The sequence below is a fragment of the Triplophysa dalaica genome, chromosome 17, assembly GCF_015846415.1.
Source record: "Triplophysa dalaica isolate WHDGS20190420 chromosome 17, ASM1584641v1, whole genome shotgun sequence".
NCBI lineage: Eukaryota > Metazoa > Chordata > Actinopteri > Cypriniformes > Nemacheilidae > Triplophysa > Triplophysa dalaica.
The window spans coordinates 13701436-13723448 of record NC_079558.1 but is presented as its reverse complement, the minus strand read 5'-3'; the positions used below and the strand labels follow the sequence as shown (position 1 = coordinate 13723448).

At 36.9% G+C, this 22013-nt stretch overlaps 1 protein-coding gene across 2 annotated transcripts in view; it reads left to right on the top strand.

The window, feature by feature from the left end:
- LOC130438674 (zinc transporter ZIP11-like) overlaps positions 1 to 22013 on the top strand; it is a 173520-nt gene that overhangs the window by 78531 nt on the left and 72976 nt on the right. Inside the window, exon 5 of one of the 2 annotated variants that reach the window (XM_056770729.1) lies at positions 10884 to 11001. In XM_056770729.1, the coding sequence (XP_056626707.1) occupies positions 10884 to 11001 (118 nt within the window). Of the gene's footprint in view, positions 1 to 10883; positions 11023 to 22013 lie in introns of both variants that reach the window. The other variant, XM_056770728.1, reaches the window with a different exon arrangement.

Below are 22013 nucleotides of genomic sequence, written 5' to 3'. Positions count from 1 at the left end.
GCAGAGCCATAATTTCTATTATAGACTAACTCGTCCTACGATCTGGATATACGTATTCAGGAAGTGAATACATTTTATTTTCTACTTGATGTATATTCTTCCTATAATCAGTCCACACATGAAAAGCTTGTTTTCTCTGCTGCACTTACTCCTTTAACACACATACTTTTACTTGAACTTTTAGATTATTTAAGTAATAATGTAAATTAATTTATCATTTATAATTAATCCTTATGAATATTTTATTTATTATAATTAGTTATAAATGATTATAATTATAATTAATATTAATTTATATTAATTTAGAACATAAAATAATGCATAAATAACCATAAAACTTAGATCTAGAGCCAGGGCTAGACTAAAAAACCTGAAGTTATTGTTTATTATTATTTTTGAGCTGGAAATTAATATTTAAATTAAGAGTTTCTTAGCAAATAAATGTTTCTATTGTGTTATATTTTTATTGTGATTTATTTTGTTAGTTAGCTGTATTTGTATTGTGAGTTTCTATTATTATTATTTGATATTACTTGGTATGCAAAAATAAAAACCCAGATTTTCTTTTTTAGTTATCTATTTTTGTGAATTAACTCTTGAAATATACATACCCTAAGCTTTAAAGAATGCAGCTTCTATTCTATCAGAGAGATCTTTAATGGGGGATAATTACTTCTTAGTGCACCATCTGTGCTAAAAGGTCATAATAATCATTAAAAATAAATAATAAAAATTATATTTTACAGTAAATGTTAATTAAATAACAACAGTAATGACTGTAAAAAATGTATATCCCTACCTTACTGTAAGTGTTGTGTTCAGTGTTTCCCATTCCTATGGTGGCCCACCATAGTTTAATCTGTCCTGCCAAGTTTCAAAACAGAATGAAACATTTAACATTTATCATGAAATACAATCTCAACAGTGTTTTTAGGGCATTGTTTAACGCCCCCGTTTAAGCAAACATCTTGCTTTCCCAGTCAACACACGCAGGGGCACACAAGAAACAATAGTGTTTTTAACAACTCTGTAACAACTAACTTTGATAAACCAGTGGTTTCCAAATCCGAATGCATCAGAATGCTTGTAATGTCTCCCTAATTAACATATGAATCATCTGATGAGTTAAGTCAACAATAATGAGTTTTGATGAGGTCAGAGAGCTTTCTGACCATCCCATAGACAGCAATGCAACCACCACTGAAGTAAGGGCCTTAAGACATTAAAGTCTTTGTAAATAGTACTACAGTGAATCAACCTTAATTTTATGATAAACAAAAAAAAAATCATGACTTGATGTAACAAGTTCTTCTCTTCTGTGTAAGTCTACAACAATATTTCACTGATGCAGGAGGTGGTATGTCAGCGTCATGGTGCTCTCATAAATCCACACTGGATTTTTTTCTTTTCGTACAAGTAATGGTTAGGTTTATAGGTGCCGTTCAATTTTGTTTTTGCTTCATGATTCATATCTGTAATAAGATTCAGACATGGAAGGAAGGAGGCGGGAACCGGCAGACATTTAAACATTTAAAAACAGAAAAAATAAAAGACAGCGGCCCCTCACGGCCGACCGCCGGCGAACAAAACATAAATACATAACACAAGAACATAAATATAAACTTAACATAAGTTCGGGCCCGGTCCTCTCTCTTCGACGGTCCGGTCGCTCGTTCCTTTTATATGCTCCCTATCTCCTACGTGATTCGAGCCTGGTGTGCGCACAGCTGGCGCTAATTCACAATTACTCCCCGGACTCGAACCACGGTCTCGCCCCGCCTACTCTACTACAATGTCATACAAACCAGCCACATTATAAATAGTAGCACATTCCTGTAAAATGAGGCTGCTAATGATGTGCTTTTGCATGTTTGTTTACTTGTATATAACTGTTTTAGAAGGTTAGTCTATATTCTGTTCATTTAGGCATGTTTCAGACTGTGACACTCTCATCCTTACTGAATTGCAGTGCGTTCAAGGTATGCTATTTATCAGTACATGTGCTCTCTTAGATTGAACTCATGAACTCATGCAACAGCTTGTCTACAACTGAGATATAGAAGCAGGAGGATTTGACCTGTTCAAGAAGAACAACATTTACATCTGTATTCCAAAGAGATCAGGATAATCAAAAGAGGTTAAATGGCTTAATGGAAATAGGCATAGGAGACCGGCTCCACATCAGTTGGGGTGTACAGTGCTGATTAGAACATCCAGTGATGATATATCCCTAGTCTACACTTCCTCCATAAATTCTGTTAACTGCTTGAATATTCAGATTGATAATGTACGTCAGCGGTCATAACTCACGCCGCAAACAAAGGACAGACAATTACAAACATGATACATTTCTTACACTGACATGGGACGCCATGTCTGTCTGTGAACAATCATTTTGTTTGGAGACGCTGGCTGTAACTCAAAGAGAACTGCAAATGTTCTAATAAAGTATTGACAGCATCTTTGTGGACTCTTGGTACTTTTCCCTATGTGGGTTTTGCAAGCTTGTTTCATCACTGAGTGTCAGTCAATACTATATTGAACAAACATGTTTGCGTTGATTGAGAAAAGAAAATGGCTATGTCAGGAAAGATTAAAGGACAACACATAGAGGTGTTATTCAAACAGTAAATAATGTGGACTAGGCAAACTATTTAATCCCCTCCTGGGATGGGGTTTCCCTCCTCTCTAGAAATTTGGCACACAGTCTTAATAAAGCTAAAGTCTGACTACCTAGGGCCCAGGTCAGGAAGGAGACAGAATGGCTTAACCAACTGTCTGCTTGCCGTCTCGCGTTACAGAATACACAAAATATACAACATGTAATAATCCCTTTTTACAAACAACATAAAATAGAGACTGTGTCTGTCCCCCGGATTAGCAAACATAAGATATTGCGTAAACCTCTTGAAAGTAATTTAATAAACGTTAAACAAATCAAACATGAACAAAATACAGATAATCAGCTGTTACGACTCGGATTGCTTAATATTAGATCTCTCTCAAATAAAGCACTTTTTGTTAACGATTTGATAACCGATCATAAAATAGACATGCTTTGTTTGACAGAAACATGGCTAAAGCCAGATGATTATATTACTCTAAATGAATCCGTTCCCCATGATTATTACTATAAACACGAGCCTCGTCTAAAAGGTAGAGGGGGAGGTGTCGCTGCACTTTACAAGAATTCTTTTATTACCTCTCAGAAGTCTAATTTTAAATACAATTCTTTTGAAGTCATGGTACTTCACGTATCGACACCTAATACTAAGGACAAAACATTTTTAAAATTTATTCTAGCTATTGTATATAGGCCTCCAGGGCACCACACATATTTTATTAAAGATTTTGGTGGGTTCTTATCAGAACTAGTACTGGCCGCAGATAGAGTCCTTGTCGTCGGTGACTTTAATATCCATGTAGACAATGATACAGATGCCTTGGGACTGGCTTTCAAAGACACTCTTAACTCCATGGGCGTTAGTCAACATGTGTCAGGACCCACTCACCTTCGTAATCATACTTTAGATTTAATACTTTCTTATGGTATAAATGTGGACGATGTTAAAATCGTTCAGCAGAGTGAAGATATTTCGAATCATTATCTGATATTATGTTTGCTTCAATGGCCTACGGCTGCAAATCAAACTCCTTGTTACAAATATGGTAGAACGATTACTTCAACTACCAAAGATGCGTTTCTCGATAATCTGCCTGAATTGTCTAAAATATCTAGCATGAGTAATAACGTTGACGATTTTGACACTACTATTGAAAATTTTAACTCTACTTTCTCGGAAATATTAGACACAGTTGCTCCTCTGCGTTTAAAGAAAATTAAAAATAGCAGCCCAACACCGTGGTATAATGAACACACTCAGACTCTAAAAAAAGCATCCCGTAAAATGGAGCGCAACTTTAAGAAAACGAATTTAGAGGTATTTCGTATAGCATGGAAGGATAGTAATCGAAAGTACAGGAATGCCATAAAAACGTCTAGATCCGCCTACTTTTCAACACTAATAGAGGAAAACCATCACAACCCTAGGTTCTTATTTAACACCGTGGCTAAATTAACAAAAAATAAGTCGTCATCGACGTCAGATTCTGATTATCAGCATAACAGTGATGAATTTATGAACTACTTCACGAGTAAATCCAAGATATAAGAGAAAAAATTATAACAATGCAACCTGTAGTGAAATCCGCTGAACAAACTAACTACAGCACCCCTAAGGAGAAATTGCAATTATTTTCTACAGTAGATCACGATGAACTGTCTAAAACCATTAGATCATCTAAATCAACAACATGCATGCTAGACCCTATACCTACAAAACTACTGAAAGAAATGCTCCCAGAAATTATAGATCCTCTTCTTAGTATTATTAACTCATCTCTGACATTAGGACATGTGCCTAAAGCATTTAAGGTGGCTGTTATAAGGCCTCTTTTAAAAAAACCCAAACTTGACCCTAAAGAACTAGGGAATTACAGGCCTATATCGAATTTACCTTTTATATCTAAAGTTCTGGAAAAAATAGTTTCAACTCAATTATGCTCCTTCCTCCAAAGGAATGACATTAATGATGAATTCCAGTCTGGATTTCGAGCATGTCACAGTACAGAGACTGCTTTGATCAGAGTTACAAATGATCTGCTTTTAGCGTCTGACCGTGGCTGCATTTCGTTATTGGTGCTGCTAGACCTCAGTGCTGCATTTGACACCATTGACCACAGCATACTTCTACATAGACTCGAAAATTACGTCGGCATTAACGGAATAGCATTGAAATGGTTTAAGTCTTATTTATCCGACCGTTTTCAATTTGTAGCAATAAACAACGAGGTGTCCCGCAAATCACAAGTCCAGTACGGTGTACCACAGGGCTCAGTCTTGGGACCCCTGCTCTTCGCATTATACATGCTACCTCTAGGAGATATAATAAAGCGACACGGAATTAGCTTTCACTGTTATGCTGATGATACTCAACTTTATATTTCCTCGATGCCTCATGAAACCCAGCAGTTTCATCGAATAAAGGATTGCATAGTTGACTTAAAAATGTGGATGAGTAAAAATTTTTTACTACTAAACTCGGACAAAACAGAAGTGTTACTTACTGGACCGAAAACTGCTATGCGTAACAACCAAGAATACTGCTTAACGATTGACGGATGCTCCATAAAATCCTCGTCATCAGCTAAGAATCTTGGCGTTGTATTCGACAGTACTCTGTCATTTGAAAGCCATGTCGCCAACACCTGTAAAATTGCATTTTTCCATCTTAAGAATATATCTAAATTACGTCATATGCTGTCACTGTCAGATGCAGAGAAATTAATTCATGCATTCATGACATCAAGACTAGATTACTGTAATGCACTTCTAGGTGGTTGCCCTGCGGGCCTATTACAAAAACTGCAACTGGTTCAAAACGCGGCAGCTCGAGTTCTTACACGTACAAAAAAGTATGAGCATATAACCCCGGTTCTGTCAACCTTGCACTGGTTACCTATAAAGCATCGCATTAACTTTAAGATCTTGCTTATTACCTATAAAGCCCTACATGGTCTAGCGCCGCAGTATTTGAATGAACTTTTATTGTATTACAGACCTCCACGTACATTACGCTCTAAGGGGTCCTGTCAGTTGGTAATACCTAGAATTTCAAAATCAAGTGCAGGTGGTAGATCCTTTTCTTATCTAGCGCCTAAACTTTGGAATATTCTTCCCTGCACGGTCCGGGAGGCAGACACACTCTGTCAGTTTAAATCTAGACTAAAGACTCATCTTTTTAATCTTGCATACACTACACCTCCATAATATTAATCCTCAGAGGATTTAGGCTGCATTATTTAGATCAACCGGAACCAGGAACACATCCAACAACAAATGATGTACTTGTTGCATCAAAGAGTGCAGAACAGTACTCTACTCTCAGCCAGTCTTGTCTCTTTGTTCCAAGGTTACCGCAGGATGCAGTTCATGCCCAGACCTGATGGCAGAGCTGAGAATGGGAAGCGGTGACCTGACAAGAGCTAAGAGGATAGAGCTGGATAAAGGACGCGACAACTTTGTTTTTCCTACAACATTTCAAATGCTATTAGATTGTTAATGATAATCTTAAATCCTTAATTTTTATATTTTTATTAAACCTTGTTGTGCAAGCATTGTTGAGCTTGTGCAGAGGCAGCAGCTTTTGCCAGAGGGGAACTGGAATCCCCTGGTTGGGCCTGGGTTCCCCTGAGGTTTTTTTTCTCGATGGGAGTTTTGGGTTCCTCACCACCGTTTGGATATTGTTTTGCACTATCTGCCTGGCCGGGGGGGCTGCTTTAGAATTCATACTTGTATTAAATGTGTCTCATGTATAGCTGCTTTGTAACAATGAAAATTGTAAAAAAGCGCTATATAAATAAAGTTGAGTTGAGTTGAGTTAATTTTGTTTGACAACATGGTGTACATTTGATTTGTATAATCATAATATCTCATTTTCATGTATTGTGGGGACATTAATGAAGGGCATAGATGCTTTATATGAGTAGGATGTGGAGAGATCCTCTGCTTTATTATGGCATTTGGCTGCTAGATAAGTATTTAACAGAAGCATGTGCTGTTATTCAGTAATAGAAATAGTTTATTTAATCAGTCTGTGCATTTTGCTGGACTTTGTTTGTTTTTTGCACAGATGAGTTAGTATTAAGAAAGTGACTCTAAGGTGCGGTTTCCCTGACAAGGATTATTTTATATCAGGATTAGGTTTCAGGTATATTAGGATATTTAAGTCAATTTAAAATACGTATTTTTAAAACAACTTTACAGGCCTTTATCTTGAGACAAAACAATCGCACTCATATATTTTAAGTTATGTCAGTGCAAGTTGTTTTCGATCAAGACATCTAACATTTAATTTAGTCTAGGACTAGGCTTAAGACTTGCCAGAATACCGCCTTTAAGAGTATTACCTCACTACTTACTACTACTGCCTCAATGGCCTTCATCTGTGTGCGAGTTTGTTTGGAGGCTCAAGAAGGTCATTATAGTCAAACAGGTTAATAGCTTTGGCACGTCTCAGAAACACAAGCCGATGTAACAATCATATTTCTTCAGTAAGATTACATGACATTACGTAACATATGTTCTCCCTAGTTACAGGTATTGTTCTCTGTAATAAGAATTTAATACATTTAATAAAGTTTTAATATAAATAATAACAGCCGGCGGCCCCTCACGGACGACCGCCGGCGAAATAACATTCGGCCCTGGCGGCCAGCGGTGGCTCCTATAAATATAAATACAAACGTAAAACATGTTCGGGCCTGGTCCTCTCTCCTCGACGGTCCGGTCGCTCGTTCCTTTTATATGCTCCCAATCTCCTACGTGATTCGAGCCCGGTGTGCGCACAGCTGGCGCTCATTCACAATTACTCACCCTACTCGAACCACGGTCTCGCCCCGCCTACTCTACTACATTCTCTTTGATCAAAAAATATAGCTGGTGTTATGCAATATCCCCCATTCAAAATTAAAGCTGAACATTTTTTTTTTTTTAGTGTGCTTATTATTCAGGGGCAGTGGTTAATGCATGATATTGGTCAAATGGGCGTTTCGTAAAATTTACAAAGGCTACAAGGGGCTAATGTGATCATCAGATTTTCTCATTTTTTTATGACCCAAAAGCACACACACATTTAATTTGGATTATTGGTTTGATTCATAATTCAGGATTGCATATTTTGCGTGTCATGTTGAACTTCAAAGAGTGTTTAGAATTGTTACTTATACATTTCATCATGTATCACATGAAAGTTATTTAAAAATGAGAAACATTATATCTCATAAAATCTCATGTGTAGTCAAAAGATTCAGTGGTATGTCAATGTCACATTTTAAGACCAAGCAAGACCTGAATTTAAATTGCAACCATATAAAGAAAAAGAAAAGTTAAACGTATTATTCTTGGACAATTGGGTAGTTTCTTGCAGAACTTTAAATTTAGGGAACTCTCGCTCACTTGTGGCCATCACAGGAGCGTTTGCATTTTTTTTATATTCATTTTCGAGATAAAAGGTGTTTGACAGTAGATGTGTGTCTGTTTCACACTGCATGCATGCGCGGCGTGAACCCTGAGCAGCACACAAATTGCAGCTGAAAGTGTATGAGGGTATGAGTGAAACGAACCAACCCCCGTGTCTCTACGATGTTCTGATGCTTAGATATAGGTTTTGCTAAACGATTGCTAGACTAAGCTGTTTGGTTGCTAGGGTCGTGGCCTGGCAGATGCCAATTGATGAAGCTTCAAGCGACAAGTGAAAAAAACCAACCCCCATCTCTCTACAATGTTGTGATGCAAAGATATAGGTATTGCTAAATGGTTGCTAGGCTAACCTGTTTGGTTGCTATGGGCGTGGCTTCGTAACGTAATGAATTTCCTAGGATACTGATTGGTTGCCTAAGTCAATTGACCTATTCCTCTTGTCTCTACGACACTGTTCTGCAGAGATATCCACCTGGTTCTTTTATAATGGGAGTCTATGGGAACGGTTGCTAGGTTGCTGTAAATGGTTGCTAGAGGCGTGGCATCATAGTGTCATGATGATCTTGAAAGAGTGATTGGTTGTCTGAGTCAAATGAGCCCACTCCCTACGACACTGTGCTGCAAAGATATCGACCTGGTTCTTTTATAATGGGAGTCAATGGGAACGGTTGCTAGGTTGCTGTAAATGGTTGCTAGGGGCGTGGCATCATAGCATCATGATGACCATGTGATACTGATTGGTTGTCTGAGTCAAATGAGCCCACCCCCAAGTGGTTGTACTACGAAGTTATTCAGCTCGGGACAGTTATGACAGTTAAGACGCCTCATATGGGCATGTTTCCTCCACATGTTAAGTCAATGGGGCATTTTGGGGGCTCTTACACCCCAGGGGTACAACTTACAACCTATTTTGATGTATGTTCTTAGAGAGGCTGATAGGCTCTTCAAATGTGGTAACCCTCATATTTCTACGAAATTCTCACTCGGAGCTACAACCCCTCAAAGTTCGTCGCAATGTTAAGTCAATGGGATTTTTGGAGTGTTTTTTTGCCCCCCTATCGAAAACCCCCCTGCCCAATCGCTTATAAAAGTCATAGCACATCATTCCCGTATAGGCCCATCAATTTGATGCCTCATTCAGGGGCCTTCAACAAAAATTGCGGGACAAAATATTTCCAGCAAGACAGTAATACTTTACTTTACTTTACACTAACAATTATCTTAATTACGATTATTTTTTGTGTTACCAAATATTTTTATAATTAAGATCTTTTCTGCCATGATGTTTCAGTGGTTTCTTAAGAATAGAAGGTTTCACAAATAGAAATTGTCCCTAAATGATGACAGAACTTTTGTTTTTTGTTATGTCCCCTTAAAGTAAACTTGCAAACTGCGATTCTTCCTACATGACTCCATTCGGTCTGTATGATGGGTTCGCTTCTCAAGTGTATGAGCCACATCTTTATAAGACTTTGTTTGTCTGATAATTTTATCAGATCCTTACTCGTATAATATATTAAATAAAGAAACAACTTCTCCCTCTGCTCTAATGGAAGCTACAATGTGCTCAATCAAAACCGAAGCTTTTTTGTCAGCACAGTTATGTTTTGACCTCCTCATAAACATTCTACTCCATATCCTTCATGGTTTCCATCCTTGTGCCAGTTTAGTGGCTCTTCACATACTGCATTTTTAAAACTAAGGAGTCATTTGTGTGCTTTGATGTGAATTATTACAAATACCATACTTTACTTACAGCAATACGTTCACATGGTCCTTCATAAATTCAACATTTTGAGTGTCATTTTAAAAAAAAAGATTGCGGCCTTCAAATAGACATCTTTTGATCCATTTGTTTATAAAGCTTAATTTTGTTTTGTTTGTAATATATATATAATTCACTTGCATGGCAAATGGGTTTGCTGTAAATGATTTCCAGAAATGCATTTTACTAACAGTGCACAGTTGTTTGTGAGTCATCCATTATTCAGCTACATTTCAGCTTAGTGGCAATTATCTTTTTGCTTTATAATAGATTTTACCCTTCATTGGTGTGACTAGGATTGTTTTGTAATGCCACATAACCATCACAACTGTCTACATGCGTTTATTTAGAGCCAATATAACAGCCTTAGGTAATTTTATATTGACAGCTCTATTGATAGATGACTGCAATTTCACTGTGCTTCTTTTGTGGAAAGTTGATCTTTAATTGTAGGTCGATGAAAGTGCACACCTTTTGGAATTTTCCTTGGATAGGTAGAGTAGACATGTTCTTGAGTGACATGTATGATACATTGTATCAGACTCCACCTGTAATAAAGTGACATTATCAAACACAAGGTGCAAGAACAGGGCGTTTAAAGAAGAACCTTTTATGAAAGACATCATGATTCTGAAGTAGCCTGGAAGAAGCGGACCTATAATTTTTTTTAAAGATGCGATCGTACAGAATATAATTCTTTCAGTATTGCATGGTGACCTTTCAGTATTGCATGTTTTTTCTCAATCTCAAACACAACCTAACAGCATCATATGTTTAAAAAATCCATATTTTTTTTATTTTAATTGGTTTTGCAAATGGTCAGATGAGTTTTCAAGTGCTTGTACTGTGTATATATACCGGATACTGGCAATGCGCTTATCAAATAGATGTAATTTTATTACTTGCAGAATTACAAATCAGATTTCCAATATGCCTTTATATCATTTGAGGAATTCAATTTAAATGAGGAAATTAATTGCGATATAAGTGGTGTCACCGCATTAAAATGTTTCAAATCTACAACTAAACGAATAGCATTGCATCTGTAAAGTGTTTATCATATTGTGCTTTCAATAGGGTGTTGGGATGGACCCCCACATGGCTCTTGCACTGCCGTCTGATGTCAAAATGGCTAAAGAAAAGAAGAAGAACTCTATGGCCGGGCTGGAGCAGGAAGATCTGTCCATCAGGATAGGTAGAACAGGAGTTCACTCAGGCAAGCTTCTCTTCACGTACCCACATTCTGCTCTCTACAACACAAAAGACCTCATTGGAGGAAATAACAGAACGATGTGTTAGGTTTATTGATGGCTGGCTGGGATCACTTTTGGCTTTTCTTCTTTTTTCAAATCAGTTTTCTTATTCTTTCAGATTTAGCCTCAAAACCTAGTGAGTGGTTATATGAGGAATGTCTTAAATTGCTGATTTTGTTGTTTTTGTGCATAGGGTCATTCCGTGTATTATCAACAAAATGTTGAATATTTCCCTGGATCGAATTTGTGATTTGTAAAAAAATTATGCGAAATCACAGATGAATAGTTATTAAGTAATCCATTAATTTGTAAAGGGAGGTCAAAATGGCAATTTTCACCTGAAATTTGGAGCCATATTAGAGGGGGTAAAAACGACATGAGAAATATGCCAGTATCATAATTTTACTTTTACACTGAGGTTGATATTACCCTTTGTTAATCTATTAATTTAAGCAATCCTTGAGGCATTTTGTGCCAATTGTGACAACTGAAAAATGAAGAAACAACATTTTTGTGTTTATTTTTCCAAATTTGCATGCCTGTAACTCCAGAACCTGTAGAGATACGTGTCCTTTCAGATGACCCGGAAATCCATGGCCACAGTTTTGTAATTCATTCCCTCAGTTTAAAAAAAGTACTCGCAGATTTTATAACTGTTCCCACAGTTTACAAAACTGCTCTCGGATTAATAAACTGTACCTACGAGTTTCCAATACGTGCACTTGGTTTTGTAATTCAGATTTTGAAATCTGTTTCCACAAATTCGTAGTCTATGCCCATGCTTTTGGAATACGTTTGCATTTATGCGAATATTCTATACTGTTTTATTTTAGATTATATTATAAATTGTCTTAATGTGTATACACACGCACACGTGGCTCGGATAAAGCACACGTTCATTGCCTCGTTTCACTGCAATTAAATTGGTTTGACAACAAACGCTCGATATTCGTGAATGATTTGATAGTTTTAATAAATATCAATAATCTGAAAGGTGTGTATAAAAGCTGACACACACAAAAAAACTATACAGTTAGTTTTGTGGATGTAAATCATTCCCTTAAAATTTTAAAGGGAAAAGGGTATTTTAATGTGTTTGTAACTTTAGAGATGGTCCCTAAATTCACGAATATCAAACGTTTAATAGGGTATTATAACACGGCTAAAACGAATATTATCATTTGCTTTAGATGTAATGCAAAGTGTTTACACAATTTAATTTTCCAAAACGCTGTATTTTCCACATACCATGCATGTTTGTATGTCCTCTTTGCCCCGCCTCTCTGAAACGTGCAATTTTTTACAAAGCTTATCGCTCTGAAAAGCAAGGTGTGCTATGATTGGCCAGTTAACCAGTGCGTTGTGATTGGTCGAATACTGCAAGGGTGTGACAGAAATGTAACGCCGCTTACCATATTTGGAACTTCAGGTTCAGAAGCAGTTATACTTACAGGTGTGGTTACATGAGGCGTTTCAGGCAGGTCTGGGTGAACATTTGCTTTTAGATAGAAAGCATCTTTTGTTCTGACAATTTAATTAACCAATTTCTTATACACGCATGGGCAACTTATTATACACCAAAGACACAGAAAAACACATATTCGCGCCATATGAATGTAATTAATGTCAAATAAAATTATTGCCAGTGAAAGGCGGCATTCAACGCATGCTTTCTCTGCGCCATACGCGCATGTGTAAACACATTAAAACAATTTATAATATAATCTAAAATAAAACAGTAGACAATATTTGTTTATGTTCGTAAGGTTGCCAGTGGCACTCCGTTTGGAGGAGGAAACCCCTGACAAATGTGGCCTTAACAATCAGTTGAAATACACTTGTCAAGTTTCGTCAAGTGACTTGCGTGATCGGATTTTAATCTGTCTAGAAAACGTTTCGGAGCGCATTTACACCTAGTCGCACACGTCTGCAAACTCCGTGAGCATGTTTTTATTTCACCATTCAGAAAACTATGTATGATTTAATAGTTATTTAAAAACTTATTAGGACATTTTTATTATTAAAAAAATATGATTAATATTATTAAACTTAAATTAAACATACCTTTTAAATTGTTTAACTGATAGTATTAACCGGTCAAATGTTTACTTTCGGTTAACGGTTAAACGGTCAATATGAGCATCCCTACTGCACGGCCATTGATTTGTTCGAAGTAAACTTTGCGAAGCTGCACTGACCTATTGCGATGAATGCTATTGGGAACCAGTATAATCCCGCCGTGCTACAAGAGGAATCTGTCGGTCTCTCGATGTTGTGTGGGATACGCCCTTTAGAACCAACTCCGACTATCTTAGAAAAAGGCCAACGAAATTGCCGAATGCAAAATTTGTCTTTTAGAGCTTGCGGGATGTCAGCAGGGAAAGAGTCTGGTGCTGCTAGAGACAGCAAAACGCTGACAGAGAGGTACTGTCACGGTTTTGACAAGAACCCAATTGCAGGCAGGGCAGACACAGTGGTGAAGGGGTTATTAAACAGATGTTTATTAAACTAAATAAAGCAAGATCAAATCAAAAGCACAAGAGGGGGAAACATAGGCAAGACTAAAATAATAACGTAAGACAAAACAAAGACTTCCCACAAGGGGCAAAAACTAAACCAAAACTGACCGACACAACGTCAAAAAGAACAGGCAAGGTAATAAATCCACAGACAGAGACAAGCATGAGCTAGACACGACACGAAAAGGTATGGTACAAAACAAACAAGCACAGGACAATGAAACATGAGGACTATTAAAAGGGGAGACAGACAAAGGATAATTATCAAGGGGCAGGTGTGGGTAATGAAACACTAATAGGAAGGTAAAAAGGAAACGAGATGGCGGGAAACACCGACGAGACATGAGAAAGCACAAGGCAAGTCAATATATAAACAAAGCCATGACTTTCTCATGCAAAACCCTAAGCCTATGCCATGACTCCGCTGCAAGACAAGAATAAACATGATATGATAGCGGAATCATGACATAAGCCCCCCCTTACATGACCACCTCCAGGTGTTCATCAAGGGGTAACTAACGAGACAAGACAGACTGGGTAACAGACAAAAACCAGAAAGACAAGGTAAACATGACAAGGGGCATACAAGAAATGACGATAAACGGGTTAGGGTGGGAAAATCAAAATAACAAACAAGGGAGGGTGGGTGGGGGGAAAAACAAAGTTCATGGGGGGACCAGAGGGTTTGGGACACAGTGGGACAGTCTTTGTTCACGGAGACACTCGCGAGCGCGGAGTCCCGGGGAGCTTGATGGGAGAAGTCCTGGGGGGAACTGTCTTGGTCCCCCACCCGCGAGCACGGAGTCCCGGCAGACCCAGTAAGGGAAGACTTGGCGGCGGGCTGGAATGCCGGGCCAAATTGTGAAATTAAACAACACAAAAAAGATGATATTTTTTAACTCCTTATCTATGCAAATCTATGCTGGTTTGTATTGGCCGCCTCCAGTTTTCCCTTTGTTTTGCCTCCAGCTAATACTGTGACGTAAGCGTGACATGCAAAAGGGGTCCGATTTGCCCCCCATTGACTACCATAATAGGAAAAAATGCAATGATAGTCAAAAATGCCCAGGAACTGTTTACTTTCCTACATTCTACAAAATGTTTTCTTTTGTGTTTAACAAAACAATTTTTCCAACTATGGGAGTCAATGGGGGGCAAATTCTGTCTGGTTATATGTTTGGTTGAAGTATCCCTTTAAAATGAATCGTGTTTGAGGGACTAAACATGCTCGAAAACTCATGAAAGTTGGCATACATGTCAGACGTGGTAAATATTTACATCTGATATGGGTTTTAGAACGAAGTGTGGTAAAATGGCTCTAAAGCGCCACCTGCAAAATGTGAGTGAAATCTATGTTTCATGTAAATGTATGAAATTTTGTAGGTTTGTGTAACATTCCAACAGCTACAAAAAATTATCTTTCAACAGTATCCTAAACCCAAAATAAAGCCATTTTACATTTTATGTTTTGTTTCACCTTTTCCATGCATTGTACATCTCCCAGAGATTTTGTTATACGAACATCATATTTGTTCAGTCTAATCTACAAGCATATGCCATGTTTAATTGCAACGCCTTTGGGTTTTTGTTCAGTGGCTTGTTCATAATGGCAAGAAAAAGTTTGATGTTTTGCAATGAAATATGAACTTGTTGGGAGGTTTGGGATGTTCAAACTTCACAACAGCATCCCTAATGTGCACCAAGATGTGAGGCCCTGGTAAATCCTGCATGCAGCTTTACTACACTGAGTCTAAATATGCGGTATCATGGCTAAGTTTCATGCCTGTTAGTGCAGTGTGGTTGGTATCTTTACAAAGTTTATTTGATAAACCAAGGTTTGCCTGTTTAGCACATTCCCTGCTTTCAACAATATCCAATATCACCTCAATCTTGAAAAAAGATTTGTAACACTATTTTCCCAAATAATTCAAGTGGGCAGGACATGCTAATGAGTGATGTATACCAGTCAGTCACGTTCTATGTCATATTTGTGTGCTGTAAACCACCACTGGCACACACAGCACTTAGGGCTGCTTTATTGATATTTTGTAGGTGGCACTATAGAGCCGATTTACCACACTCTGAAACCCTTATCAGATGTTACCACCTTTGACATGTGTGCAAACTTTCATGAGTTTTCTAGCATGTTTAGCCTCTCAAATATGTGATTCATTTTGGAGATTATAACAAACAGAGCAATTACTCACATCATCTGTGCTCAGGCCATATTTAACAACATCCCTTTATCCAAATTTCCTTATAACTCAAAGAATTATATAATCTTATAAATAAGCTATTCAGAGCAAGTTAATTTGCCTTAACACAATACTTTTGGGCAGTAACTCAGTGCAAAAGGACACTGAAATGGTTTAGTGCAGTTGTTTTGATTGAAGGAAAAAATATACATTTCTAGTTTCAACATTATTTGTTCTTCAGACATTCCTCTTTAAAAGAAATGAAGTACCAGATTTTTGAAAAGTGACCCACATTTGAGTTTTTGATGACTAAAATGTGTGCATTTTAACAGTTGAACTCATGAAGCCACATATAGATCCTCATATCTCTAGGACTGAACGTTATAGGGCTTTAAAAATGTAGTTCCCAAAAGAAAGCTTGGTCAAGTACAAGAATCTAAAAGGACATTACGGGATCTCTAACGGTCCTGGAGTTACAGTCATTCAAATAAAAATAAAAAACACAAAAAATGCCCTTTCTTTATTTTTAAACTGTCCCCATTGTCATAAAATGCATCAAGGGTTGCTCAAATTAACAGATTTACTAACATATATGCCCATATCTGTGTAAAATTTAAATTATGATGCTGGCATACAGCTATAAATTTCAGGTGAAATTTCCCCCCTCTACAGATGAATTGATTACTTAATAACTATTCATCGGTGATATTTAATATTTTGGCTTTCATCACTACTGATGTTGGTCTTGCTTCTGTAAAAATAAAAAAAATGAAAAATTGAGCCAAGGACCTCTGATTGTGTTGACACGGAATTACCCTATAGCAAACATTATGCAATATCTTGGTTTAAGTCATATCTCAGCACCACAACGTCTTGGACAACTCGGGACAGGCTTTTTTCAGAAAATGAACCTATCAAGCGGATGGTGTATTATTCCACACAGTAATCATGTAAGAGGATTTTCATTCCCATTGGACTGTCAGCTTGTTAATTTAGTGAGTGATGTGCTGTGTGCTTCAGGTGAGTCACATGATGCCGACTGCTAATGAAGTTGCTGCCTCGGAAGATCAGACTCACTACGTCTTGTGGCAGAAACTCTTTGTCATGCACACACTTTATCAAAAACAAACTTTACTTCTTTTCTCATTTTTATCTTTTGTATTCTCTTTGTAGCATGTTTAATGATCTCACTCTCTGATGGTTTAATCTCTCATCAGACTTTTTTTAATTTCCTGAATGTCTGGCTTTGTGTGTGCTTTTCTGAGTCATTATTGCGGGCTATGATGCCTCTTCACTTCAGTGCTGGTGGTGGATGTGTATAAATTGCTTTGCCATGAAGGGAGCACAGGGGGATGATGTGCTTATCACAAGTGGTGCTTAATGCAATCTTTATGGAAATATTGCAGTGTAACATTTGCACCTCCATGAAAAGAGCACAGGCGGATAAGATGTCTGTTGAACTCAGGAGGGCTTAATGTGGTATTTATGGCCGCACGCCTATTGTTACATATTTTGTTCATTTCCAGGACAGTTGCTATGACAACATTGTCTAAAGGACAATGAAACTTATATTGGCAATTAAGAATGAATTTAATTAAGTAAAATACACTGAACATGTTTTGGTTTGATTTTTTACAATTAAAGGGCATTTCTTCTATTTTCATATGCTTTAATTTAGTGAAATTGAAATGCATTCAATTAGAAAAATTATGACTACGACCTATGCAATCAGATCAATATTAAATAATAATGAATGGTATATCATAACACAGGGAATTTTCTGTCAGAATCAAAATTAGATTATGACCTGGACCAGTGACTCCATGCTGGAGGCAAGGTACCTTAATATTTTACAGGACCTATTTGTATTTTATGGATTGGATTCAATTTATTAGACACACATTCAGCAACAATCACCTCTGAGATGGAGATAAAAAAAATGTATGTCAAAGCTAAAGCTCACTGTAATGTACGAAAATATATAAAAAACTGTGATATTGCAGTAGATTTTACCCTAAATTTGAAATATTTTGTGCCCTTAGATCTGATTAATTTCTGACACTGATATGCAAAATACTGATTTTATACTTAATTTTATAGATATTATTAAATGTCCTCAAAAGTAGAGAAAAGATAGGAAGCGCTGAAATCTGGCCTTGAGAACATTAATAAATAGGTTGTATGGATTCTGCCTGTGTAATTACAGAGCTCGTAAACAGAGCTTAATGAGTTTGAAAATATTACATGCTGAATGAATGAAAGTGCTGCCTGCTAAAAGGCCCTCATAATGCCTCAAACCTCTGTCAGCTTTTACCAGCTGCAGGCGATTTCCGACATTATCAGCTGACAACAGATCATTTGTTTTGTCTAAAAGCGCTGCACAGATATTCTCCACAGAAGAGGGGAATAAATCAGAGAGAGAATAAATCAAAGTTAGTTAAAATTAATATGCAAAAAAAAAAATAGTTCTAATTATATTAATTGTTATTTATCACATTTAAAGATTATTATTTCATGCTAGATATTTTTCATTTTATTCATATAGCGAATTATAAAGCACGAAAGCATTTCAACCACATTACATTTATCAAAACGCCAGACAGAGAAAAACAATTATTGCATTTTGACAGGCCAAAAAACGAATTTAACCATTACATAATGAAAAATAAACAAACAATTGGTTGAGGATAAATTAATCTATTAGTTTTAATACAAATAAGTCAAATAGGAATAAAAATAAATAGACACACTACTTTAAAAACAATAACAAATAAATTAATCATCTGCACTTTGTTGCACTATATCCCTTTATTTTTGTGTGCAGTAGAATCGGTGGTGAGAGAGGTGGTATGCGATCGGTACATGATCCGGGTCAGAACCCATTGTCCCTGTAAACCACTCTTTATCTATCCATATAGGGTCATCAAAAATAATAATAATAAATATATACTGATAATAATGTATTCTATAACAAAAACGAATCCCAAGTTTAAGCAAGCTGCACACAATGTTTAATGATTCATACATGAATTCAAGTTAAATGACAGAACATTTTCAGTTTATTTTGTTGTTTGCTCATCAGTAACATTCTGTCAGAATATTTATAGTATCTTTAAATCAGTGATACATTGGACTTTTCATGAATATTGTATTTCCATGTTATGACAACTTTCTAATTTGTTTGATACATCCTTATCTAACATAAAATTAGTAAATATAATATATAAAGTATGTTACTAAAGGTAACATACCTTTGTAACATACCTTTGTTCACCCAAAAAACTGAGGGTGAGTAAATGATGAAAGAATTAAAAATAAGAAACATAAAATATTTTGGCCGACCTCAGAAGCCGTATAACCAAGTTGACAACAATTTCATATCATTTATGTATTTTGGCAGATGCTTCTATCCAAAGCAACTTACATTGCATTGCACTAATCCCTGGAATTGGAGCCCATAAGCCTCGGCTTTGTTAACGCCATGCTCTAACCACTGAGCTACAGGAAAGCTTAATTATTAAAAAATATTTTGTTATATAATATCATAGAAAGTCGTGCTCAACATTTTATGCAACCTGTAAGCATATAATTTCATGAAAATGTGACATGAAAATGTGTAATTTATAGGTCCTATTTTGTGCCCTATTCAAGGAAAGTGCCCCTTACAAATAATGAAGAGATTTGAAAGCTTTAATAGCTTTGAGGGTTTATGGTCATGTCTCAGCATCTTCAGAGGTTTTAGTTCATAGAACACATCTACTTAAAGCATGTAAAGGTTAATCTCAGGTGTTTTAAGAAGTTGGTTTTCCGGCATGAAATAAGCGCTGATAAAAACATCCTGAGGGGAGCTGATCATAAGTCTACAACTCATTGCAGTTCAGCACTAAACCCAGATTGCATTTCACTGCTGTTTGGACTGTGTAGACCACATTACAGTTTTAGAAAAAAAATCATAAAAGTTGGACCTTGGGGAGGAGTGTGTGGGGGGGAAGATGTATTAGATCAGAGTGTTTGTGTGTTGTTGCTTTATAATCTGTTGGTTAAGACTTCCATTAAATACAGCCCCAGCAAATATTCTTTGTTTGCTCGTGTTAAACAATGGGTTAGAAGGAAATGGTGCTACTGACAAAGCTATCTTCTGTTTACCCCCAAGTCGAAATCTCATGACCGTGTTTTAAATTGTTTGCCTCTATTAAATCTTTGTCTTGATAATTGATCTGTAAAACAAAATAAATCAGGTAACACTTTCTATAATGCGTATATTTATAATGCATTAATAAAGGTATTCAAAATGCATTGAAAGCATGTGTTTATATATATGTATATATATTTATAAATCATAGGAACCTCAGTTATAATATGTATATATTCTGGACCTTAAATATTCCATGATGCGTGACTACATTCACAGCATACCATAGAACAACCTCAAGTACTGGCTAATATGATTCATAAGGAATGCATTTACTGTATATTACAGATAGAAAGTGTTACCTTAAAAAAATCTTTGATTTGCTTTTGGGTGCTTTTCTTTTTCAGCCATCACTATAAACATCATCTTTTTTCATCTTGTTTTAGAAATAGAAAAGAAAGAGAGAGGTGTGGGGTATATAAGTGAAGATGTCTGCCATTTTTACATAAAAACTATAAAACAAGAAATTATACTTTCATATCTTTTCTATTTATTCTGATGCTCTAATGATGATTTTCCTAAAGTGTTTTATAAGATTGTGTTTCTCAGTCCTGCTCAGCGGCGTCAGAACATATTGTTAATGTTGCGGTCGTAATCATGACACATTGTGAATGATGTGTGTAGAAGCATCACAAGATAACATATATTATTGATGGGAGTGTGACAGAATCTCGCTGAAGCGGGTGGGAATGACATCCGTCCTGCACACAAGTCTCTTGGAAAAGTCGGCCGTCTTAAAGGTACATTGTCAAAATCACACCCGCGACTAGTCGACATCAAGCTTTAAATGACGCGTCAGACCATTAATGTCGACTAGTCGACAAGTTTGTGCAACCCCTTCACCAGGGGTCGGCAAAAGGTGGTCCGCGGCTCAAGACTGGCCCGTCAAGCAATAAAACTCGGGCCTGCGCCAGCATCATTATTTTTTTTTATTATTTTGCCCGCCAGCGGTTCTGAAATAGATCTCTCACAATCACGTCTTTAGTGAATTTGCCTTCAAAAGTAAAGGTACGAGAATGATTTTACAGCAAAGTTTTATTTTTAAATGAATTGAGAGCTTTTAATTAGAAAAGTTCTGAAAGATATTCAAAGGGGTCTGTCGATCGCTAGACACACTTCTAAAATAGCAGTCATGAAATATGGGGTATGAAATAACTAACAGTGAAGCATTGAAACATTCGCTTATAACGCATGGACTCAGCACCAGAGCATGTGTGCAAAGCAGAGCGAGAGTGTAGCGTTAATATTTCTCGCGGAGCGGAGAGCACCATTCTGAAAATTCCGCTCCGCCTTGCTCAAGATGTTCAGTCACTCAGACCTGTTGGTGATTTACTTTTTCGCTGCTTGATTATTGTCTCATGTACCCCATGAGCCTGAAGCCTGAAAAATATCACAACCGCACGCGCGTCAACTACAAATGCCTCGTCCATTTGTGGAGGTGCGCGGACAACGATACAAGCTCATTTCAGTTAAAAAAAACATTATAACATTTATATTTATTTCTCTTAAGAAGACATTGTGTCACTTACCCAATGTAACTGTTGCTTTTCTGAAAGAAAACCTGAATAAACATCGATGGCATATGCGGCCGAGACTGACAAATGTTATCTCCGGAGGACGCATGCAACCTTCGAAGAAGAAAAGTAGGCCTACATTCTAAAATGCTATTACGATTGAGGTTTGATGTTTTAAGACCGTATTTCCCCTTTTTTGGTCTATTTTTCTTTAGAGCCTATTTCTTTTATTTACCCCAGTAATAATAAAGGTGTTCATAGTACAATTAATCTTTTGTGCGTTTATTTTGAAATGGCAGCTATATGTTCACAGAAATAAAGTACCAAAAATTAAATTGACTTTATCATTAACTATACAGTTCCCTTTCTGTCGGTCTCTCGACGTTGTGTCGAGAACGACAGATGGGGTTCGCCCTAGAGAACCAATCAACTCTGACTACTATAGAAAAGGCCAATGAAATTTGGCGAATGAAATTTGCATGCCGGGCTCCGCCCCCGGATATCCGGTATAAAAGGAAGCCGGCGTGCAGCATT